General features: G+C 38.3%; 1 protein-coding gene across 5 annotated transcripts in view; it reads right to left on the bottom strand.

Annotated features, from left to right (window-relative positions):
- Window positions 1–2749: 2749 nt before the first annotated feature.
- Window positions 2750–20026, bottom strand: part of LOC131439594 (ras-related protein Rab-32) — a 45720-nt gene continuing 28443 nt past the window's right edge. For 4 of the 5 annotated variants that reach the window (XM_058610810.1, XM_058610809.1, XM_058610811.1 and 1 more), the window contains 4 exons: window positions 3822–4038; window positions 3569–3750; window positions 3357–3500; window positions 2750–3291 (listed from right to left, as the gene is read on the bottom strand). In XM_058610810.1, coding sequence (XP_058466793.1) covers window positions 3181–3291; window positions 3357–3500; window positions 3569–3750; window positions 3822–4032 — 648 coding nt within the window. In that variant the 5' untranslated portion in view covers window positions 4033–4038 and the 3' untranslated portion in view covers window positions 2750–3180. Of the gene's footprint in view, window positions 3292–3356; window positions 3501–3568; window positions 3751–3821; window positions 4039–13508; window positions 15519–20026 lie in introns of those variants that run through there. The other variant, XM_058610807.1, reaches the window with a different exon arrangement.

A 20026-nucleotide genomic window follows, 5' to 3' on the forward strand; every position in this document is an offset into this window, starting at 1 on the left:
CGGTGAGTCGATATCGCCATTGATTAGTTTTGCCACAAACACAGCTTGTTGAATTTTCCTGCGCCGTTCCAATGAACAAGACCTATCAGACGACAGCGATCGGGGTATGGTGGAAGGTCAAACGGGTTTTGCCAGGAAAGATTTCTTAGAGCCAGTCGGACAAATCTTTTCTGAACACGTTCAATCCGTAAGTTCCAAACAATCTGATACGGGCTCCAAACTAAACTAGCATTCTCAAGTAGCGGTCGAACCAATGAACAGTATAATGCCTTCAAGCAATGGGAATCTTTGAAGTCATGTCCGATTTTGGCAATAAAACCCAGTTGCCGTGTTGCTTTTGAAATCAAAGTTGAGCGATGTAGGGTGAATGTAAGTTTGGCATCCAACAAAACACCAAGGTCATTAACATGATCAACTCTTTGGAGCGTTTGTCCATCAATTTGATAATCAAAATGCAATGGATTCTGTATTCGGTGGAACGTTATGACCTGACATTTCGCAGTACTGATAATCAGCCAGTTTCTTTTGCACCAAGCAACAAATGTATCGAGGAGCTGTTGGAGCCGGACACAGTCGTCAATAGATCGAATTACATGGTACAATTTCAAATCATCAGCGTAAACTAATCTGCAGCCGTTACTGAGCAGCAAAATAGCATCATTGAAAAACAAAGAGAACAGAAGCGGACCCATATTGCTGCCTTGAGGTACTCCTGACACATTCGTAAACTGAGATGAAACGCTCGAGCCCAATTTTATTCGTAAAACTCTACCACACAAGTAAGAGTATAACCAATCAATGAACTTTTGAGTTCCACCTAATCGCGACATCTTTCGAAGGAGTATTCGGTGGTCTATTCGGCCATATTCGAAACATTATGTTGCCAAAAACGAACCGTGCTAAAATCGGTGCGAGACAAATTGTCATAAAAAGGATGCTGTACACAATCTTTTTGGTACTTAGAAACAATTGTATGTAACAGTATAAAAAATTGTGTTTCACGTTGCTCCCAAGCATTGCTTTGTCATACAGCGCTCGAAACTCCTACTGCTGGAATAGGGGGAAAAGTCGCTTATACGAAAATGTCGATATCTCCGATGAAAATTTTAATTTTTAATTTCCGGATTTTAACAATCTATGGCTTGTTGGATAGCTATTACCGTTTGGAATCTAAGTATAGAAACATATTCTATTTTCAAGGTCAAGTGTGACAGATACTGTCAAAAGACTAAAAATTTTGACATAAAACTTCGTATAACTCAAAATGTAAACATCCGATCTCAAAACCATTCAATAGCATTCTGGGTGACGGGGAGACCTTTCATTTGCGACTAGTTTGATCACAATCGGTCCAGCCACCTCTGAGATCTCGACCTCTTAGTTGACAACACACACACACACACACTCACAGACATTTGTTCAGTTCGTCGAGCTGAATCGATTGAGCGAATTCTATACCTATTTTTTATATATATAAAAAATGGTAAAAATGAGTCATTTTTGATGCTCAGTCTCAGTCGGTCTCAGCAGACGTAAATTTACATGACTTTTCATAGGAGTGATCCGTGTTTGGGCCAATTATGGTAAACCAAGACAGCTCTATGTTACGCATATAACCCCACAAATTAACTATCAGATAATTTTCATGGTCCCATGAATCGTACAATACGATTCTTGCTGGAAATTTAAACTGCATAATCATGGACGACGAAACCTACGTGAAACTCGATTACAAATCCTTGCCGGGACCACAATATTATACGGTGCGAGAAGGGCAAGTGTTAAACCAGTTCGAGACATCGATTGAAGTCGAAAAATTTGGTAAGAGAGCTATGGTCTGGCAAGCAATTTGTAGCTGCGGTAAGATTTCAAAACCCTTTATCACCACTGCTTCAATGAACAGCGAAATATACATCAAGGAATGTTTACAAAAACGACTTCTACCCATGATTCGAAGCCACAAGGATCCTGTTGTCTTCTGGCTAGATCTTGCTTCTTGCCACTACTCGAAGTCAACGGTAGAATGGTATACTACCAAAAATGTCACTTTCGTCCCAAAAGACATGAATCCACCAAATTGCCCACAACTTCGACCAGTTGAGGAATTTTGGGCATTAACGAAGGCACATCTTTGAAAGCATATCTCGGTAGCCGAAACCATTCAACAGTTCGAAAAAGATTGGAAAAAAGTGTCAAAACTTGTCGCCAAGAAGTATGTACGAAATTAAATGAGGAACGTTCGCAAGAAGGTGCGCCAGCTAGTCTACAATGACTAAGTAGCAAATGTTGAGAATAATATTCTGCTGTTGTAGTCTAATATTATCAGTATATCGAATAAAATTTGAATATCTAACACTTGTGAATTATTTACAGCGAAATCAAAGTGCGTCCATACTTTCTGGAACAGTCTTAAGTTTCATATATCGTATCATTAGTTAAACTTTATTTTGCATTTCGAAAGGAGGATAACTACGGCTGATTAGAATCTATTGATATTACCAAGAAAGCGTTAAAAAGTAGATTAGAAATAGATTCAATGACCGCATAAATCATTTTGTACCGTTTTACTTCAATTTATCCTATCAATAACAACAAATTGTTCAGGGCTTTCTACATAATCTCAGTCGATTTTAATCATCGCAATCAGTCTCCTTTCGGAACGCGCGGTAGTACTTGGATAGATCGTATTGAATCTGCTTCTGGATAGTAGATAAAATTTCAACTGAAGAAAAATCAAACAATCAGTGAATAGAATGGCTACTGTTCTTCAATATATTCAACATACGTTACTTTATTGTACAGACATTCCTATTATAACAATTTGCAGTTAAAAAAAAGCATCAGCTCAGACGGTTAAGTATCATTGGACTGGATTTGCAATGTCCGCTTTAGAATACATGCTGGCAATAAAGACCTTCTTTTTTGTGATTTCGAAGGCAGCGATTTTATTATAGTTTTTTTTCCAATTTTTTGGTACTCTAAATTGCTCCGCGCGTGACATCATCACGTTGAACGTAAGACGAATATACTTGTTATTGCATTTCGCTTGCACTCTGCTTTCTGGGCAGGCATTTTTTTGTTGGTTTGTTTGTTTGTTTGTATATATTATATAGACGTAAAAATTAATCAATAACATAAAATATCGAGTAAAGACACTGAGACATATGGGGCGGCATACGGTCAGCAGGCACAGTTTTTCTTCGGACTCGAATCCGGTGGACCGCCTACCAGGGCGAATCGTTCCGAATCGATAATCTCTCCGGTGTTGTTTTGCTTGTCATTCATCAGAATCTGAAAGTGGGGTGAAAGTATTAGAATGAATGTCTTTCGCTCTTGATCTGTCAACCCGGGTCTACCTTATTGACTAAAGATGTGGCAGCTTCTTCGATATTGATGTTCTCCTTGGCAGACGTTTCGAACCAGGCAGCGAAACCGTGATCCTTCACATACTCGTCCAGCTTAGCCGGGATCGTGACAATACCTTGCTTCTGTTGGTCGCTCTAGAATGAAAAAAAAAATGGGAATCGCCACGACGTCATCAACCAGACTTCCGAAAACAAAACGTCACCTTATTTGCCAACAATATACATGGAATCGGTTTCCCGTCCGGTAGTTGTACTTTCGAGTCAAGATCCTGCTTCCACTTGATGACCGCATCGAACGTCGCACTTCGCGTCACATCAAACACAATAAACGCCCCGACGGCTTCCTTGTAGTACACCCGCGTCATATTGCCGAATCGTTCCTGGCCTGGAAGGAAAGAAAAAAAACAATGAAAAAAATTCGAGACCCTACGGGCAATGTCAATCCGAAACACTTACCGGCAATATCCCATAGCTGCAATCGGATAATGGTATTCGGGTCCCAGTTGAGTACTTTCAGCGCAAAATCGACGCCGATCGTCGCCCGGTAGTTCTGACTGAAGAACTGATGCACGTACCGTTTGATGAAGGATGTCTTTCCGGTGCCCAGCTCGCCAATCACCAATATTTTGTACAGATGCTCCCGTTTCTCCAACGGTGTCGTGGACATACTTGCCTGCAGTAGAGAGACAATAGAACGATTTCGTTTCAGTTCACACTTTCAACATTAGGATTTGGAGATGCGACTTCAGCAGAAGGTAGAATAAATTTGAACAAAGTATCATGTAGGTCGTAGATTCGCGCAATTTAATCAAGTTGCCTTCTGAAGCTTGTTCTCACATGACTAAATTAGTTGGTAGAGCATATTGCAATACTACTTATGATATTTTTTGTCGAGTTGTACACCATTTATAAAAAGTCAAATTTTTTTGATTAACGAGTCTCATTCTATTATTTATCATTAATTTCTTGTTATCTTATTTACACAGTTTAAAAAGGCCACGCTACGTATTTCGTTACTTTTTATTACTGGATTTACGCTTTCCAAAAAGTTCATGTATGTGCATTTTAGATTGCGGCCCTGCCCTGTAAGTAGTTAAAATTAATGTATCTAAAAGGTAAAATGTTAAATGACTTTATAATGAAAATGCCAAATCGTAATTTTACGTTTTTAGTAATTGTCCTAAACATAGTAGACAGACATTGAAAACAATGATGCAAGACATTGAAAAAAGTTATGCACAATTGATTTCAAGGGGTTTAAAACAAAATGCTTCCAATATCCGAAACTTTTTGTGTTGGACCTATAGTTTCTTTGGCGAAGTTAGAAGTCCTAAAACTTTGTAGAAGACATCGTTATTCTATCTCTTAAGGTGAAATGTAACGGAATGCGTGAATCACGTTTTTGATCAATTATTCAAAAATTAGACCGATTTTCGAAAAACCAAAAACACTTAAGTTTTCGAAATCAAATTTATCACAACTAAGTATTCTTAGAATTTTGAAATTTTGCTTTTTTGGGATGGTTTTAGAACTGAAAAGTAGTGTTTGTAGCAGAATTTCACAAAGAATCTGAAAATGCAACTTAAAATTTTAAAATTTTAGCCAAAACAACCGAAATTTGAAAAAGTTTACATAAACTTTTCCGCATTTCCGTGGTGTGAGAAATGCACGGTGGACTCGATGGCATTATATCGTGAGCAAAAATTGCATATCAAATAATGACGCGAATTTATGCAGCATTGGGTGTTGTGTTGAAATGAAAACGAGTTGAATACAATAAAATGGGTATTGTAAGAAGTCGTCTATTTTCTAAGTAACTGTCATTTATAATGCTTAAAATGTCCAACTCTGTTGAGCTTGTTGAACTGATGTTTCTGAAGCAATAATGCTTAGCTGTGTAATATCATATAATAGGTATTATTTTAGATTGTAGCAATTTTGTTTAACAAAACTAAAACTTCAACCTTGACAGGCTACTGAATGAAATGAATACAAGCCAAGTATTATCGTTCATGTAGAATATTTGAAAATATAACTTTTATATAACCTGTGATACAAACAATGTGGCCTGGTCAACTACTGGCAAAGATATTGAGCATACTTGAATGTTCTCTTGTCTTCAATCGTTCTTTTACATGGTACATGGTTAGCAAGTTAGTCAATACATATACATATAACCTCATGTTAGTCATTCATAATTACTCGTGATTCATAGCTCTAGTGTAAGAGTAATCACTCACAATAATGATTGAATTAGCATATATTCAAAGTGTGAAGGATTCAAAAATCCATTACGTCCAGTCTTTTTTACAAGCCAACATAACGAGAGGTAAGCCCCACCCGGTGAACGACCACGATACACCGAAAAAAATAAACTTAATAATTTCATAAGTTGTGACTTATGAACCAGCACAATTTTGATTTCATTGAAGACTTATGCATTTAGTAAGCACGCATATGAACTATATAAGCATGACTTATGAAATTCCTAAAACACAATTTATGATTTTTGTAACAGTCTACCTTGTGAAAATGTCATTCCTTATAAGAATAGTCAAACCATAAAAATGGAAAACGAAGACACCGTTGTTTTGTTCAAAACTTTGTGCAAAGCGCACCATGTGTAGCGTGCAAAACACTTTTTTATAATTCGAAATTACAATTGATAGAGTTGATCGCCTGTGCAGTCGAAGAACTAAATTCGTTAGCTTCAAAATATCCCGTTCTTTCAGAAATTGTTTGGAATTGGATAGCGGATTGAAAGAAAAGAAATGTAAGTCTCAATTAATTATTTTATTACATCATAGTAACACTTTGTTTATGCATGACAGAGCAATTAGAAAATATTGCGTTTGTGGAGGTTATCTTCCTCCAGAAATTGGAAGCTTTTGTTAATCTGGACTCGTTTTCACATGACTTTAATATATCTTTTGGAACTGGATAGATTCCTAAAAAATCGCAATATGTAGAAATTCATCATTTGCTATCCACGAAACAGGAAATCATTCTTCAGTTATACATATACGACGTCTGTTCAAAAAGTTTTTTTTAATTGCGCGCGTCTGGGGAGTCCGGTGGTCAATTTTTTTTTATTGTGTTGGTACATATGTCCCTAATGTATGGTGAAATTTTCAGCTGTATTCATTGTTTACATTCTGTCTTGTAGCGGCTGGTGTAGACGTGTTTTTTTTTGAGCTCGGCGATTTTTGTTAGTTTAAACAATGGAAGAATTGAAGAGTCAAAGAATTTGTATTAAATTTTGCGTGAAAAATGACTTAAAGTGTAACCAAATGTGCGAAATGTTACAGAGAGCCTACGGTGAGTCTGCTTTGAAAAAAACAAGTGTTTACGAGTGGTATAAGCGTTTCCAAGATGGCCGCGAAGACGTTGAAGACGACGAACGCTCCTGTCGACCCAGCACGTCAATAATCGATGAAAATGTGGGAAAAGTGGAAAAAATGACTATGGATGATCGCCGAATCACTATTAGAGAAGTTGCAGATGAAGTTGGCATATCAGTTGGCTCATGCCATCATATTTTTTCAAATGTTTTGGGCATGAAACGAGTGGCAGCAAAATTCGTTCCAAAACTGCTGAATTTTGATCAAAAAAACAAACGCATTACCATCATTTAATCATGCCCGAACCTCCTTATTCACCAGATATCGCTCCGTGTGATTTTTTCCTGTTCCCAAAGTTGAAGAGACCCATGAAAGGACAGCGTTTTTCATCGATTGAAGAGATAAAGGCAGAATCGCTGAGAGTGCTACAGAGCATTACAAAAAGTGACTATCAGGGGTGTTTCGAAGACGCTGGCATAAGTGTATTATATCTACAGGTCCGGCACTCGAAGTGTAACCAATTAAAAAGGCCATAAATTCAGTTTGGAAAATTACTTTTACTTAATTCAAAGTACAAAATGTGTAAAAATAATACAAAATTCAGAATCAATTCACTTTTGCTCGATATGACCACCTTTTGCCTTGACTTGGTGACTAGAGAGAGCGAAGGAGTTGCTTCGTTTGGCCGAATGTGACTTGCAGGTATTTTGGCCCACTCGCGGACAATAACTTTTTTCAGCGCCTCGAGACTGGTGTAACTTTTAGTTCGGACTTTGCTCTCCAAAATGGCCCAAAGAGAATAATCCATTGGATTCGCATCTGGTGAATTCGAGAGCCATTGTGTGGACGTGATGAAGTTCGGAACGTTGTTTTTCAGCCATTCTTGGTTCACTCGAGCTTTGTAAGACGGTGCCGAGTCCTGCTGAAACGTCCATGGTCTGCCACCGAAATGTTTGTCTGCCCACGGCTTCAAAGCAACCTCCAGAATACTTTCCCGATAATATGTCGCATTTACCTTGACGCCAGGCTCGATGAAAACGATTGGAGAGCGCCCATCTGCGGTTACAGCGGCCCAAACCATTATCTGTTGCGGGTGCTGCCTCCTGGTGGCCAATCGATGACTCAAATTCTCGTATGAACGGTCGGTCAAGTAAACCCTATCGTTTTGAGAGTTTACGAATTGCTCAATTGGAAAAATTATCTCGTCAGAAAATACAATGTTCGGAAATTGACCGATTTCGGCCAAACGAAGCAACTCCTTCGCTCTCTCAAGTCAAGATTTTTTTTTCGCGTTCACTTTTGGCAAAATGCTTTCTTGCGCTTGTAAACAATACTACTCCGAACTGTCATTTAGCAAATTTCTAGAGAGCTGATGCCCGTGCGTCAGCTGCGCGAGCGGTCTGAAGTTGGTTACACTTCGAGTGCCGGACCCTGTAGGGGGGATTACTTTGAAGGGGACCATATAGAAGTAGACGAATAAATAAATATTTTTTTAGAAAAATGAGAATTCCGGATACTTTTTGAACAGACCTCGTATATACCATGGCAATCAGTATCAATCGTTATGAAAACCATAAGATAAAAGCAATGAATTTCATAAGTAGGGGTTATGCAATATGTAAATAACTTATTACATTCATATCTACATTTCTACATTAATCATAAGTCTACCTAACGAACTTCATAAGTATGATTTATGAAATCCATAAGTAGGTCAATGAAAAAATTTTTCTGAAGATCATAATATTGACTTATGATTTCCATATGGGAAACTTGTAGCGAAATATCATAAGTGTTTCTTATGGATTTCAATAGCTTTTTTGCGTCCGTGTAGGTTAAAGCCGGGTATAAATAAATGATTTACAATACATATATACCCACTGCGCTCAATCACTGAAAAAAGTTCTGGTTTCTATGTGTCGGTTTTTCTTGTTCTGCTTTGTGCGACGGTTCGTTCAACTGAAGCGGATAAAACTTTGCGCGCATTTTATGACGCTACATTTCACCTTAAGGGCTGAGGCCAGTGTGTTTTAGGGTGTATTAGAGGGCTATTTTCACTTTTTTTTTTATACATTTTTAGTTTTTTAGATAGAATACCCAACATGGCAAAACCAACTTACCCCCAGGCGATCTGGAATAACACCGGTGTTTTTGGACCATATCAACACCGATTAAGGCAGAATGAAATTAAAGAATACCAGGTTTTTCTAACGCCAAATACATCAAGATCGGTTAATTTATTCAGTAGTTACAAATTTTTGAAAAAAAATCGATGAAAATCCTAACCCGAGCGTTTGAGTGTTAATTTAGATGCGATTAGTGCATAAAAACATATATGAAAAAATGAAGTGAATGTTATTTTTATGAAGGTAAGTCGATTTCTATGGCGGCACCATTTTAGTTCCCTGGTAACGTAACGAAACATGAGAGAGAAATAAAATCGACTTAAAAAGGCTGCCAAACAAGCGGTAACTTTCTTGGATTTTATGTGATGAAGTCAAACTTGTAACCGAAAATATCCAAACTTTCTTGGCCACCTGGCCACATCGAGAGTCATTTTGCACATTTGCGAGAGAGCATGGAGAGAAATGTAATACGCACAGCGAGCCACGTGGTTTTACGCGATCTACTGGCCTCAGCCCTTAGCGTGAAATGTGGCGTCATAAAATGCGCGCAAAATTTTATCCGCTTCAGTAGAACGAACCGTCGCACAAAGCATACTAAGAAAAACGGACACATAGAAACAAGAACTTTTTTCAATGATTGAGCGCAGTGGGTTTACCTCTCGTTGTATTGGCTCGTAAAAAAGACTGGACGTAATGGATTTTTGAATCCTTCACACTTTGAATATATGCTAATTCAATCATTATTGAATCGGCCCTTCCCGCCGATGAGATAGAATTTACGTAAAAGTATTCACCATTAACTTTTTTTCGGAAGCGACTTTCGGAATTATATAGCATGATGAGTCTAGAAATGTCTGTTTCAACGATAACGAACCGAAGACCAAACAGCCTCTGGCCTCCGGTGCCAGAAATCATCAATATTTTAATAATTTCTTAGATTACATTATTGGAATACATTCCAATTATAACTAATAGTTCATTATACTATGCAGTTAAAATTATTTAGAGAATCTTTTCTCAAGCACATATTTGGGGCACGAAATTAAATATAAAGTTATTTCGTACTTCATTATTATTCAATCGATTTTGAAAGAAAAATCAAGCGTTGGTTCATTGGATTCATAATAATTGAAAAACCAATGAATTCCAATAAGTTTTCCATGCTGACTGGTTCGAAGCTGTCGATGTCCGCAGAATTTTCTAAAATTGTTTCATGATCCACATGATTTTCAATGTGAGATCTGTAATCCAACCAATTAGCTCTATGATAGTTGAATATAGAACTAATTGGATTAACTATAGCTTCGTTGGAAAGTCTGAATGTTACAGGAAGATGATCTGAGTCAAAGTCAGCATGTGTAATCGGTTCACTACAAATGTGACTTTGATCCGTTAGAACCAGATCAATTGTAGACGGGTTTTTCAAGGAAGAGAAACAAGTTGGATTACTGGGATAAAGAACTGTAAAGTAACCAGCTGAGAGTTGATTATGACGTATTTTACCATTACTGTTATTTTGCCTACAATTCCACTGGACATGCTTAGCATTTAAATCCCCTATTACGAAAAATTTCGATCGATATCTTGTGAGTTTTTGCAAATCGCCTTTAAAGAAATTTAATTGTTCGCCGGTGCATTGGAATGGCAAATATGCTCCAGCGATGAAATAAATTCCATGAATGGTTTCAGCTTCGATTCCGAAGCTTTCAATAACTTTAGTATTGAAAGAAGGTAAAATTCGATGTTTAATTCGCCGTTGGACAAAAATGGCAACTCCACCACCCATTCCAGTAAACCTGTCAAATCGATGAACCACATAATGTGGATTACTTTTCAATTTGACATTTGGTTTAAGAAAAGTTCCTGTCACAATGGCAATATGGATTTTGTGAACTTTGAGAAAATTATAAAATTCATCTTCACTCGATTTCAAAGATCGAGCATTCCAATTTAAAATATTCAAATAATTATTTAACATCACTGTTAAATTTTAAATTCATTATAATATTATTTGCATATTGCCATCCGATTTGAAATACTTCAAAAAATGATGAAGTCGAATTCATCCGGATGATTATTTGAAAAAGTTGATCTTGTAGGTAGATCATTTTATTTTCAGTTATATCGCCTAAATCAACTTCATTCAAAGAAGCGAATGGCATTGAAGGAATATTTGTAGGTGGACTGCCATTAGAAGAAGATGATTTGGCCGATCTACCTATTAATAAATTGTGTTCGTTAGAAGATGAACTGCAAGGCGTTCCTGTGTTTTGATTATTTACATTAAAATAATTAAGTGGTAGATTTCTACCTGTTAAACTAGCGTAACTGACATTAAAAGAAGATGATGACGAAGTCGATCTACCTGTCAATAAATTGTTTTCGTTAGAAGACGAATTGGCAGGCGTACCTGTTTTTTGTTTTAAATTCGAAGAAATAGGTGCCTTAGAAGAATTAGGCGAGGCATTTGTAACGGTTTTTAGATTTTCAGGTATGTTCTGTAAATTTAATGTCGTTGATTTGACTTGTTGTCTAAGCGAACGAGCGTTTAAAATTTTTTCCCTGACAGGACATTTCAAATAATTGGATTTATGATTTCCATCGCAATTTGAACATGAAAATTTATCAGTGGTTTCATTCATTGGACAAACATCTTTCGAATGCGATTCACCACAATTCAAGCACCGTATATCCATATGACAATTTTTGGTTCCATGGCCGAAGCCTTGGCAACGACGACATTGCGTTAAGTTTGCAATACGATTATGCCGTTTATAATGTTCCCAATGAATTTTAATGTGGGAAATGAAACGTACTTTTTCTAAAGTTTTCAAATTGTTTACATCACTTCGATTGAAGTGTCTTAGGTAAAGTTCATGGGAAATTCCAGAGCGTGGTTTAGAAGTACCATTCGCTCTTTTTTCATAAGTATTGAGACTTTTACTTCTGGGAGAGAAGTAGAAAGCTCAGTACGGAATGCTTTGAAGTCGGAAATCATCACCGTCACCGGTGGCATAGATTGTTGTTTCTTCCCAGAACGACAAGCGTCCATTTTGGGAATTTTTGAAGAATTTTCTTCTATGTCGCTACAATCGAATTCGGGAAGAATCTCGTAAATATTGTTAGACGGCATAGGATCAACGGAAGAAAAATCCGTCCGTTGTCTTTTATTCTTACATTCAGATTCTATAGGATCGTGAATGTTATTAGAAAAATGTTGAATAACGGATTGTGATTTATTCCGTTTTGAACTATTTTTAGCCTTAGGCTTGTTGCCTTTCCGGTTGGATGCAGGCATTTTTGAAATGAATGAAATTTGAAATTGAATTAACTAGGCTAAATTAGTCTTCGATTAGACTCCTAGTTTGGAAAAGTCTTGATAAAGACTGATTTTGTGGTAGTCTTAATAAAGACTGATTAGTTCGAAGAATAGTTCTTTGAATAGCTAGCCTTAAGAAAGGCTGATTAATTTCTTAGTCTGGAAAAAGACTGATTATATTAGAATATCACTCTTTGTATAGCCTTGAGAAAGGCTGACTAATTGTTAGTCTTTGAAAAGACTGTTTCTTGATTCAGGTAGCCTTGAAAAAGACTGAAGCCTTGAATCAATGAAACTCTAGTAGGTAGCCAGAAATAATTTCCAGGAGCCAAGAGCTATACGCGTGCGGTGCGAACGACTGTTCAACACCGACTGATTTACCCTTTTTGGCTTCGTCGCTCTAAATGACGGTGTGAAATTCAATAGTAACCTATGGGACTACGAGATTTTTTATTTTATGAGTGACATTATTTGACAAATACTCACACACATACACACACAGACACATACATTGCTCAGCTCGATGAACTTTGTCGAATAATACAGAACACTTAGCTCTCTGGGCCAATTTTCACTAGTCATTTTTTCAAGTGATTGTATAAACTTTCGATATGAGAAAGGCAATAAGTATACTTTTATAGAAAAACATCGTTATCTTGATTTTGTTGTAACACTAACAAGTAGGTACAAATTGAATACAATAATTAGAAATTTACATTTTTTCACCTGAAAAATATAAATTTAATTTGGCAACCTTGCACGCTATACGAAATTGAACAAAGCACGCTGCGAACGGAGGAAAGCCGCACGTATCGTCTCGTATTAGTTTTGCATCGTCATTTTAAATGATGTTTTGGATGTTTTGACACTCATCGTCCTATAATGTCGGAACCAGAAGTCGGATCAAGATGAAATTGCACAGTTTATTTAAAGACAATGAGAGCTTTAATTTGAATCATGATTTGTGAAATTCGGCTTAACCGTTGCTGAGAAATCGAAGAGAGTTCCGTTTTTGGAGATTTTCTTCACTATTATCGAGGACTAGTAGTCCCAAAGTAGTTTTATATATTCACTAACTGACAAGATTTACCAACTAGATGAATTTACCAGTCAACTTAATAAAAATGTGCACCTCGTTTCGCCAACACTAACATCATACTGAAGATTTCAGTTCGCTAACACTGATAGGAGAAATTGTTTTCTGTTGGATGTTTTAGCAAATTTTTTTTTGCAAATTTAATAATCGATAAATACGAACATCAAATTGAGTTTTCGATTTGCTTTCGCATTTCACTCGGGATAATTGGTCAGGTTTAGGTTTTCTGTCACAGAGAAAAAAAAAACACAAAACACTCACCCCGTTATCATTTTTATCCAGCAGCAGATCACCGTGCGGTGACATTTTGCTGTCGAGAAAATCGTCCGAATCGGCGGAGTACTCGCTGGACAGCAGCGACGGCCGTCCGCTCACCAGTTCCTCCTCCTCGGGCGTGAACAGCGTCGGTTGGGCCACGTAGGCAATCCTGCGGCGGGAATTTTCACTCAGCAAACTTTCGTCCAACGAAACGCGTCCGTCCTGCGAAGAGTTGTACTCGTCGAGCGATTTCGACCGACTGTAGCTGCTACCGGCGGGTGGTCCACTGCTATCCGTACCGATCGGAACCAGTGGAGCGAGAAGCGGTGGCGGCTGCTGCGGTGACCTCGACTGGCGCGGACTCGAAGTACGATTCGGTCGAACCTCGCTGCCGATGTCGAACACTATTGCATCGGGAGGACGATTTTCTCCGGAGGTGGACGGCTTTGCTTCCACCGGTTCGACTGGTGTCTGTTGTTGTTCCGGTTTGATGGGTTTGAAACCGGATAGATTCGGATTTTTTAGGTTGTTTCCCAACTGGTACGGTTTTGCTGCTTCCTGCGTTCGAACCGTACTCTGGCCAGGCGAACGAGGATCGACGGTTTTTGGCGATTTTTTCTTCGATGTCTCCGAAGTGGTTGTCACGCTCGTAGTTTTGGTGGTGTTGGTGGTGGAGGTGACGACAGTGGCGGCGGTCGAGGACTTTTTCTGGGCTTCCTTCTTCATAAAAAAGTTTTTCAATTTTTCACTAGTTTTTTCCGGCGATTGGTCTTGGGCTTTCACGGCGGTGTTGTCAAAGATTTCCAACGTTTCGAGTGCGTTGTCGGTTTCCGTGTCCGACAGAGCGATGTTTTCCGGTTTGATAATCTGGCTGGTAGATGAAATGCCGATATTGTCCTTAATGGCCGTGGTTACAACGTTCGGTGCAGCTATGGTCCTAATTGGTTTAGAACTACTGGAAGCGGTAGAACTCGGTGCGACCGTCTTCGACTCACCAACACTTGCGACTGAGGCTGGTTTTGTGCTATCGCCAGCGCTTGTCGACGACGGCGATGGTGACGACGCCAAAGCCGACGACGACGTCTCGAGTAACTGAACACCGGCAGCGGAAGAAGCCCTAAAATTCCCTTTACCTACTGGTGCTGCTGGTGCCTGTTTGTTTACCAGCGTAATTTTCAGTTCGGTTTTTTTAGGCGGAATCGTCCGAATTAGTTTGGGTTCACGTTCGAGTTGTTCGATTTTGAAACTTTCACTCGGTTTGTCACTTTCGGTCAGGCTGGTATCGGAAACATTCAGATTGGCACCTTCCGGCGTTCGTCGCTTGATGCTGAGCGGAGTCTCCATGGTCGAAGCGGAAGCGTCGTCTTCGGGTGGAGAACTGACCGGATTGGGAGCAACTTTGCCCTTCCGACCGGCAAGTTTTTTCACGAAACTTGCAGCGCGATTTGCTTTACGAGTCTTTTTCGCTTTTCTTTCGCCGGGAAATTCTTCGATGGATTTGGTGCCTTGCAGAACCGGTTGTTCCTCGTTGATCGCTGGAAGACTCTCGGTTGACTTCAGTTCATCCAAACCCGTCGCGGACGGTGGGGAAGTGGGTGGACCTTCTTCAGTGGGATCCTCGGTTTCCTCGGTTTCTCCGTCCTTTTCGCCTTTCTTGCGTCCCGGCATCAACTTTTGAGCGTTGCTACGAATCTTTTTGAACGATAATCCACTTTTCTTCTTCTTCTGTCTCGGATGGGCCCTGACCGGAGAATCGGACATGGAACCCACATCGGACGGCGTCGGTGACACAGATTCTACCAGCAGTTCAACCGGGCTTTCCTCGGATTCCGTTCTGTTCATCGCGCGATCGCTAATCCAACCAAAAACCACCAAACGACCGTCTGTCTCGAAAGCTAGAAAACACTGCCAGCTCGCGTTTAGCAATGTTTTTGTTTTGCTCACTTACGGCAGGATCGACTGTGTGTAGTTTTTTTTTGTGCCTTACCGCCGATGATACTCTGCTGTACGGTGTATAGAATCTAATTTGATTACTGTGTAGCTCCCGCAGCTGTCGTCGGCGTCGTGGTCGTCGTCGTCGTCGCTTTCGTCACCGTCATCGGCGATTTTGTTACATAAAATTCCGTCCCACAAACACACAGCCCAAACCAAACTGAGTTGTGAGGATCGGTACCGCAAAATAAAAAAAAACAAACACAAATGCCAAGAATAATGTTCTTTTGCTTTGCGAAATAACACACGGCGGCAGCACGCTCCGTCGCTGAGAGCACGGCGGCTCCTCACTCCGAACCCGATTCACGCACCTCAACTGCACCGAAGAAAGTATCGAATTTCCCCCCAACCCCCATCTCCCACCCCGACACCGACCGTAATATAATTTACTTTTAACCGTAGTTAATTCGAAGTTCCGCCATGTTCGGTGCCGTGCGCTCGACGGTTGATTGGCCACGCAAGGACTTCGCTATGGATTTGAACTTTCCGCTTTAGAATTTCAAAGGTTATCGTGTCGGCCAAAATATTAGAACTCTTTGTCAAAACTCTTCCGAAAGCTGATAAGCGTTCCACGTTAATGTCGGGTTCGATTTGCCACACTTTTCCTACGCTCTTAACGTGATGTAATTTTTATTGGTTTCTGTTTCGTTTTAAACTGGATGATTTAGTCAGTTAAAACATTTATTTAGTTTATGGAGTGGCCATGCCCTCCAAATATTTTGACAACTGGAATTAATATTTGAAAATTTGCTAAAAATATCTTACGATATAACACTTTTTTTCTGTTATTCCCGTAGTTCGTCTCCGTAATTGTTCTTATTTCTTCACTAAGTTACTACAATTTTTAAACTAATTGAATGAAATGTGCTATCCACATACATTTGTGTAGTACGCATGTACTTGTGATGGTTTGTTATGCTCAGATCACAGCATGCTGTGCGTTTGGCTGTCAGCTTTCGTTTGTTTACTTGTTTGTGCGATTGAAATTCTGCAAAATGTCGCGTATTGAAAAGGAAGTGAAAATTAAGGTTCTGGACACATGGCTAAGTGAGAAGGGTATTGCTATGCGAAAATTGACGAAGCGGTTTGGAATTCATTATGCCAGTGTTAAAACCATCATTATTAAGTTTGGGGAACACTATTCTTTGGATGAGCTACCAGGAAGAGCCAGAAAACCCAGTTCTTCCAACCCGAAACTGGACCAGAAAGTGGTATCTCTAATAATCATGAAGAACAAATCAATATCAATACGTTATTTGGCCAGAAAATCAGGAATGAGTGTCGGAATGATCCAGCGTATCAAGAGGCGAAAACACCCGAAGACCTACAAGAAGCAGAAAATCTCGAAACAAAGTGTAGAACAGAAGAAGCGAGCAGCAACAAGAACCCGGAAATTGTATTCACGTCTTTTGCAGTGTCCGGATGCATGCGTTTTGATGGACGATGGACCTTCCTGGTCCACAATACTTTACTGTCGTCGTGGAGGAGGATGTGAGCGATGCGGACAGGTCGATTCAAGTGGAGAAACTCGGACGGAAGGTTCTGGTATGGCAAGCAATATGTTCCTGTGGTTTGAAGTCAACCATTTTTTACACTACCGGAACTATAAATGCAGAAATCTATCGATCTGAGTGTTTCCAGAAGAGATTGCTGACTTTATATAAGAAGCATAGTACACCTCCACTGTTTTGTCTGGATTTGGCGTCGGCTCACTATGCCAAAACAATTCTCAATTGGCTTGCGCAAAAGGGTATAAAAATATCAATCCACCAAATTGACCTCAGTTTCGACCGATCGAACGTTACTGGGCAATCGTGAAGAGGGTCTTCAAGTAGACTGGTTAGGCAGCTGGGAACATGCAGGTGTTCAAAAAAATTTGGGCTTAAGCGTTCAAAAAATGCGATGCAACACTTGTCCGGAACTTGATGAAGAGCGTTCGATCAAAAGTTCAAAAAATCTTGAAGGAATAACTTAAATTTCATCCGGTTTTCTTTATGCTCAAGTTTAACCTCGTACAATAAAGGATCAATTTTTAGTTTGAATAAAATAGGGTAAGGGCTCCTTATTTCATCCCAGCTCCAATTTCCATCTCATTCCTTCACCTCATAACTTTGAACATTAATCATATCTCTAAACGTACCTGAACAAAACTGTGGAACGTTTTAAAACATTTATTCTAGGTTTTGCCACACTTTCCAATTGAAAAAAATAGTTAAAAAACCTTCAACGATCGCGTTTTTTCATTTAAAATAAACTCACTTTTTGATTTAAGAACCACTTTCGTCTAAAGTTTTACAATTCATCATGTTTCTGTATATTTACTAATCGACTCGTTTCAAAACTTGATCACTATTTCACATAATTACACCACTATTCAATGTTGGATGACTTTATAGTTAGTAATTTTCACTTTCCACTTGTTTATTCAACGATTAAAGACTTCTGAAATTACCTGATAAGCAATAAAAGTAATGAAAAATATGAAATGAAAATTGGCACTTAATTCACTTGATTACGCTTTGTTTTCATCTTATTTCGTATCGCAAGGTTGCCAAGTTTTCTCATAATGTTAAATAAAAAAATTTATTTTTTCTTCTTTAAATTATCATCAACAAGTATTTTTTGGTATCCGTGACATTAGTTTAATTATATCTTCTTCGAAACACCCCTGATAGTCACTTTTTGTAATGCTCTGTAGCACTCTCAGCGATTCTGCCTTTATCTCTTCAATCGATGAAAAACGCTGTCCTTTCATGGGTCTCTTCAACTTTGGGAACAGGAAAAAATCACACGGAGCGATATCTGGTGAATAAGGAGGTTGGGGCATGATTAAAGTCTTGTTTTTAGCCAAAAAATCACGAATAAGCAACGATGAATTTTGCTGCCACTCGTTTCATGCCCAAAACATTTGAAAAAATATGATGGCATGAGCCAACTGATATGCCAACTTCATCAGCAACTTCTCTAATAGTGATTCGGCGATCATCCATAATCATTTTTTCCACTTTTCCCACATTTTCATCGATTATTGACGTGCTGGGTCGACCGGAGCGTTCGTCGTCTTCAACGTCTTCGCGGCCATCTTGGAATCGCTTATACCACTCGTAAACACTTGTTTTTTTCATAGCAGACTCACCGTAGGCTCTCTGTAACATTTCGCACACTTGGTTACACTTTATTTCATTTTTCACGCAAAATTTAATACAAATTCTTGACTCTTCAATTCTTCCATTGTTTAAACTAACAAAAATCGCCGAGCTCAAAAAAACACGTCTACGCCAGCCGCTACAAGACAGAATGTAAACAATGAATACAACTGAAAATTTCACCATACATTAGGGACATATGTACCAACACAATAAAAAAACAATTTTGACAACAATTTTATATCTATATAAAACTGTTTCGGATTCTAATATTACCAAATAGAGCGTGTTAAATACTAATCAAATAACCATTGTAGCAAATCTAGTAGCACTGGTTTCTTTCCGCTATACGTCACCATAACACTGTTAAATGTGTGTGTTTCTTCGGCTGTGCACAGAGATGCCAGATATTTTCATAGAAAATATGTATCTGCTCTATCTGTTTTCACTAATAAAATGAATCGAATTCAAATTCAAATCAAATTCAAATTGGGTTTAAATATTAATATAAATGTTTATCAGTGTTCGTCATCAAACATTTGCACAAAAGATTTCCATTTTAACATGTGATTTGTCCGTTGATTAATAAACTTTTAAAGAAGTACTGTAATCAAATACTAACAGATACTCAGAGAGAAAAGTCTAACGTTTTACTTCTCACTTTTTATGAACCTTTACAAATCTGTATTGAATTTAGAAAATCTGTAATTTGATTTAACGAACGCGAACGAAAAAATCTATACAATACAGATAAATCTATATGAATGGCATCTCTGATTCTGTATTTTGTTTTAAGAAGGGCCAATGCCTAAATAGTAACAATTCTTTTTTTGTTTTGTTTTTTTAAGTTCTCCAAATTAACTGCAGAGTAAAATTTTAAGTTTGAAACGAAAGGTAATAAAAACGAACCAAAAAATTTTAAACGTCGAAATGATTCCTAACTGTTTTTTAAAATATCGTGTGTTGTGTCATAGTTGGCATTAGGCCCTTTTTAAAGAAAATTTCGACATTTTGAATCTGAGAGTGTAATAGTGCAATATTTTGGTTTTGATTGCTTTCGTAATAGCTAATTTATGGGATTAATAAAGGACCAACGATAGGATGAATATAAAACCATTGAGATGAAATTAGCAGCACAGTAGTTAACATATCAGAAGTGTTTTTAGATGATTTTTCAATTATTATTTTAATTTCCAAGGAATGTTAATCAATTCCCAATGTGAAGCAAGGCGAAGAAGAAATATGAAAAAATCGTAGTGATTTTGGTGTCTAAATCAGGTTTTAAGGTAACATCCTTACAGATAAGATGAAATAGGGAGCCCTTACCCTACTGATAATATTAGATTACAACAGCAGAATATTATTCTCAACATTTGCTACTTA

The sequence above is a fragment of the Malaya genurostris genome, chromosome 3 (assembly GCF_030247185.1).
Source record: "Malaya genurostris strain Urasoe2022 chromosome 3, Malgen_1.1, whole genome shotgun sequence".
NCBI lineage: Eukaryota > Metazoa > Arthropoda > Insecta > Diptera > Culicidae > Malaya > Malaya genurostris.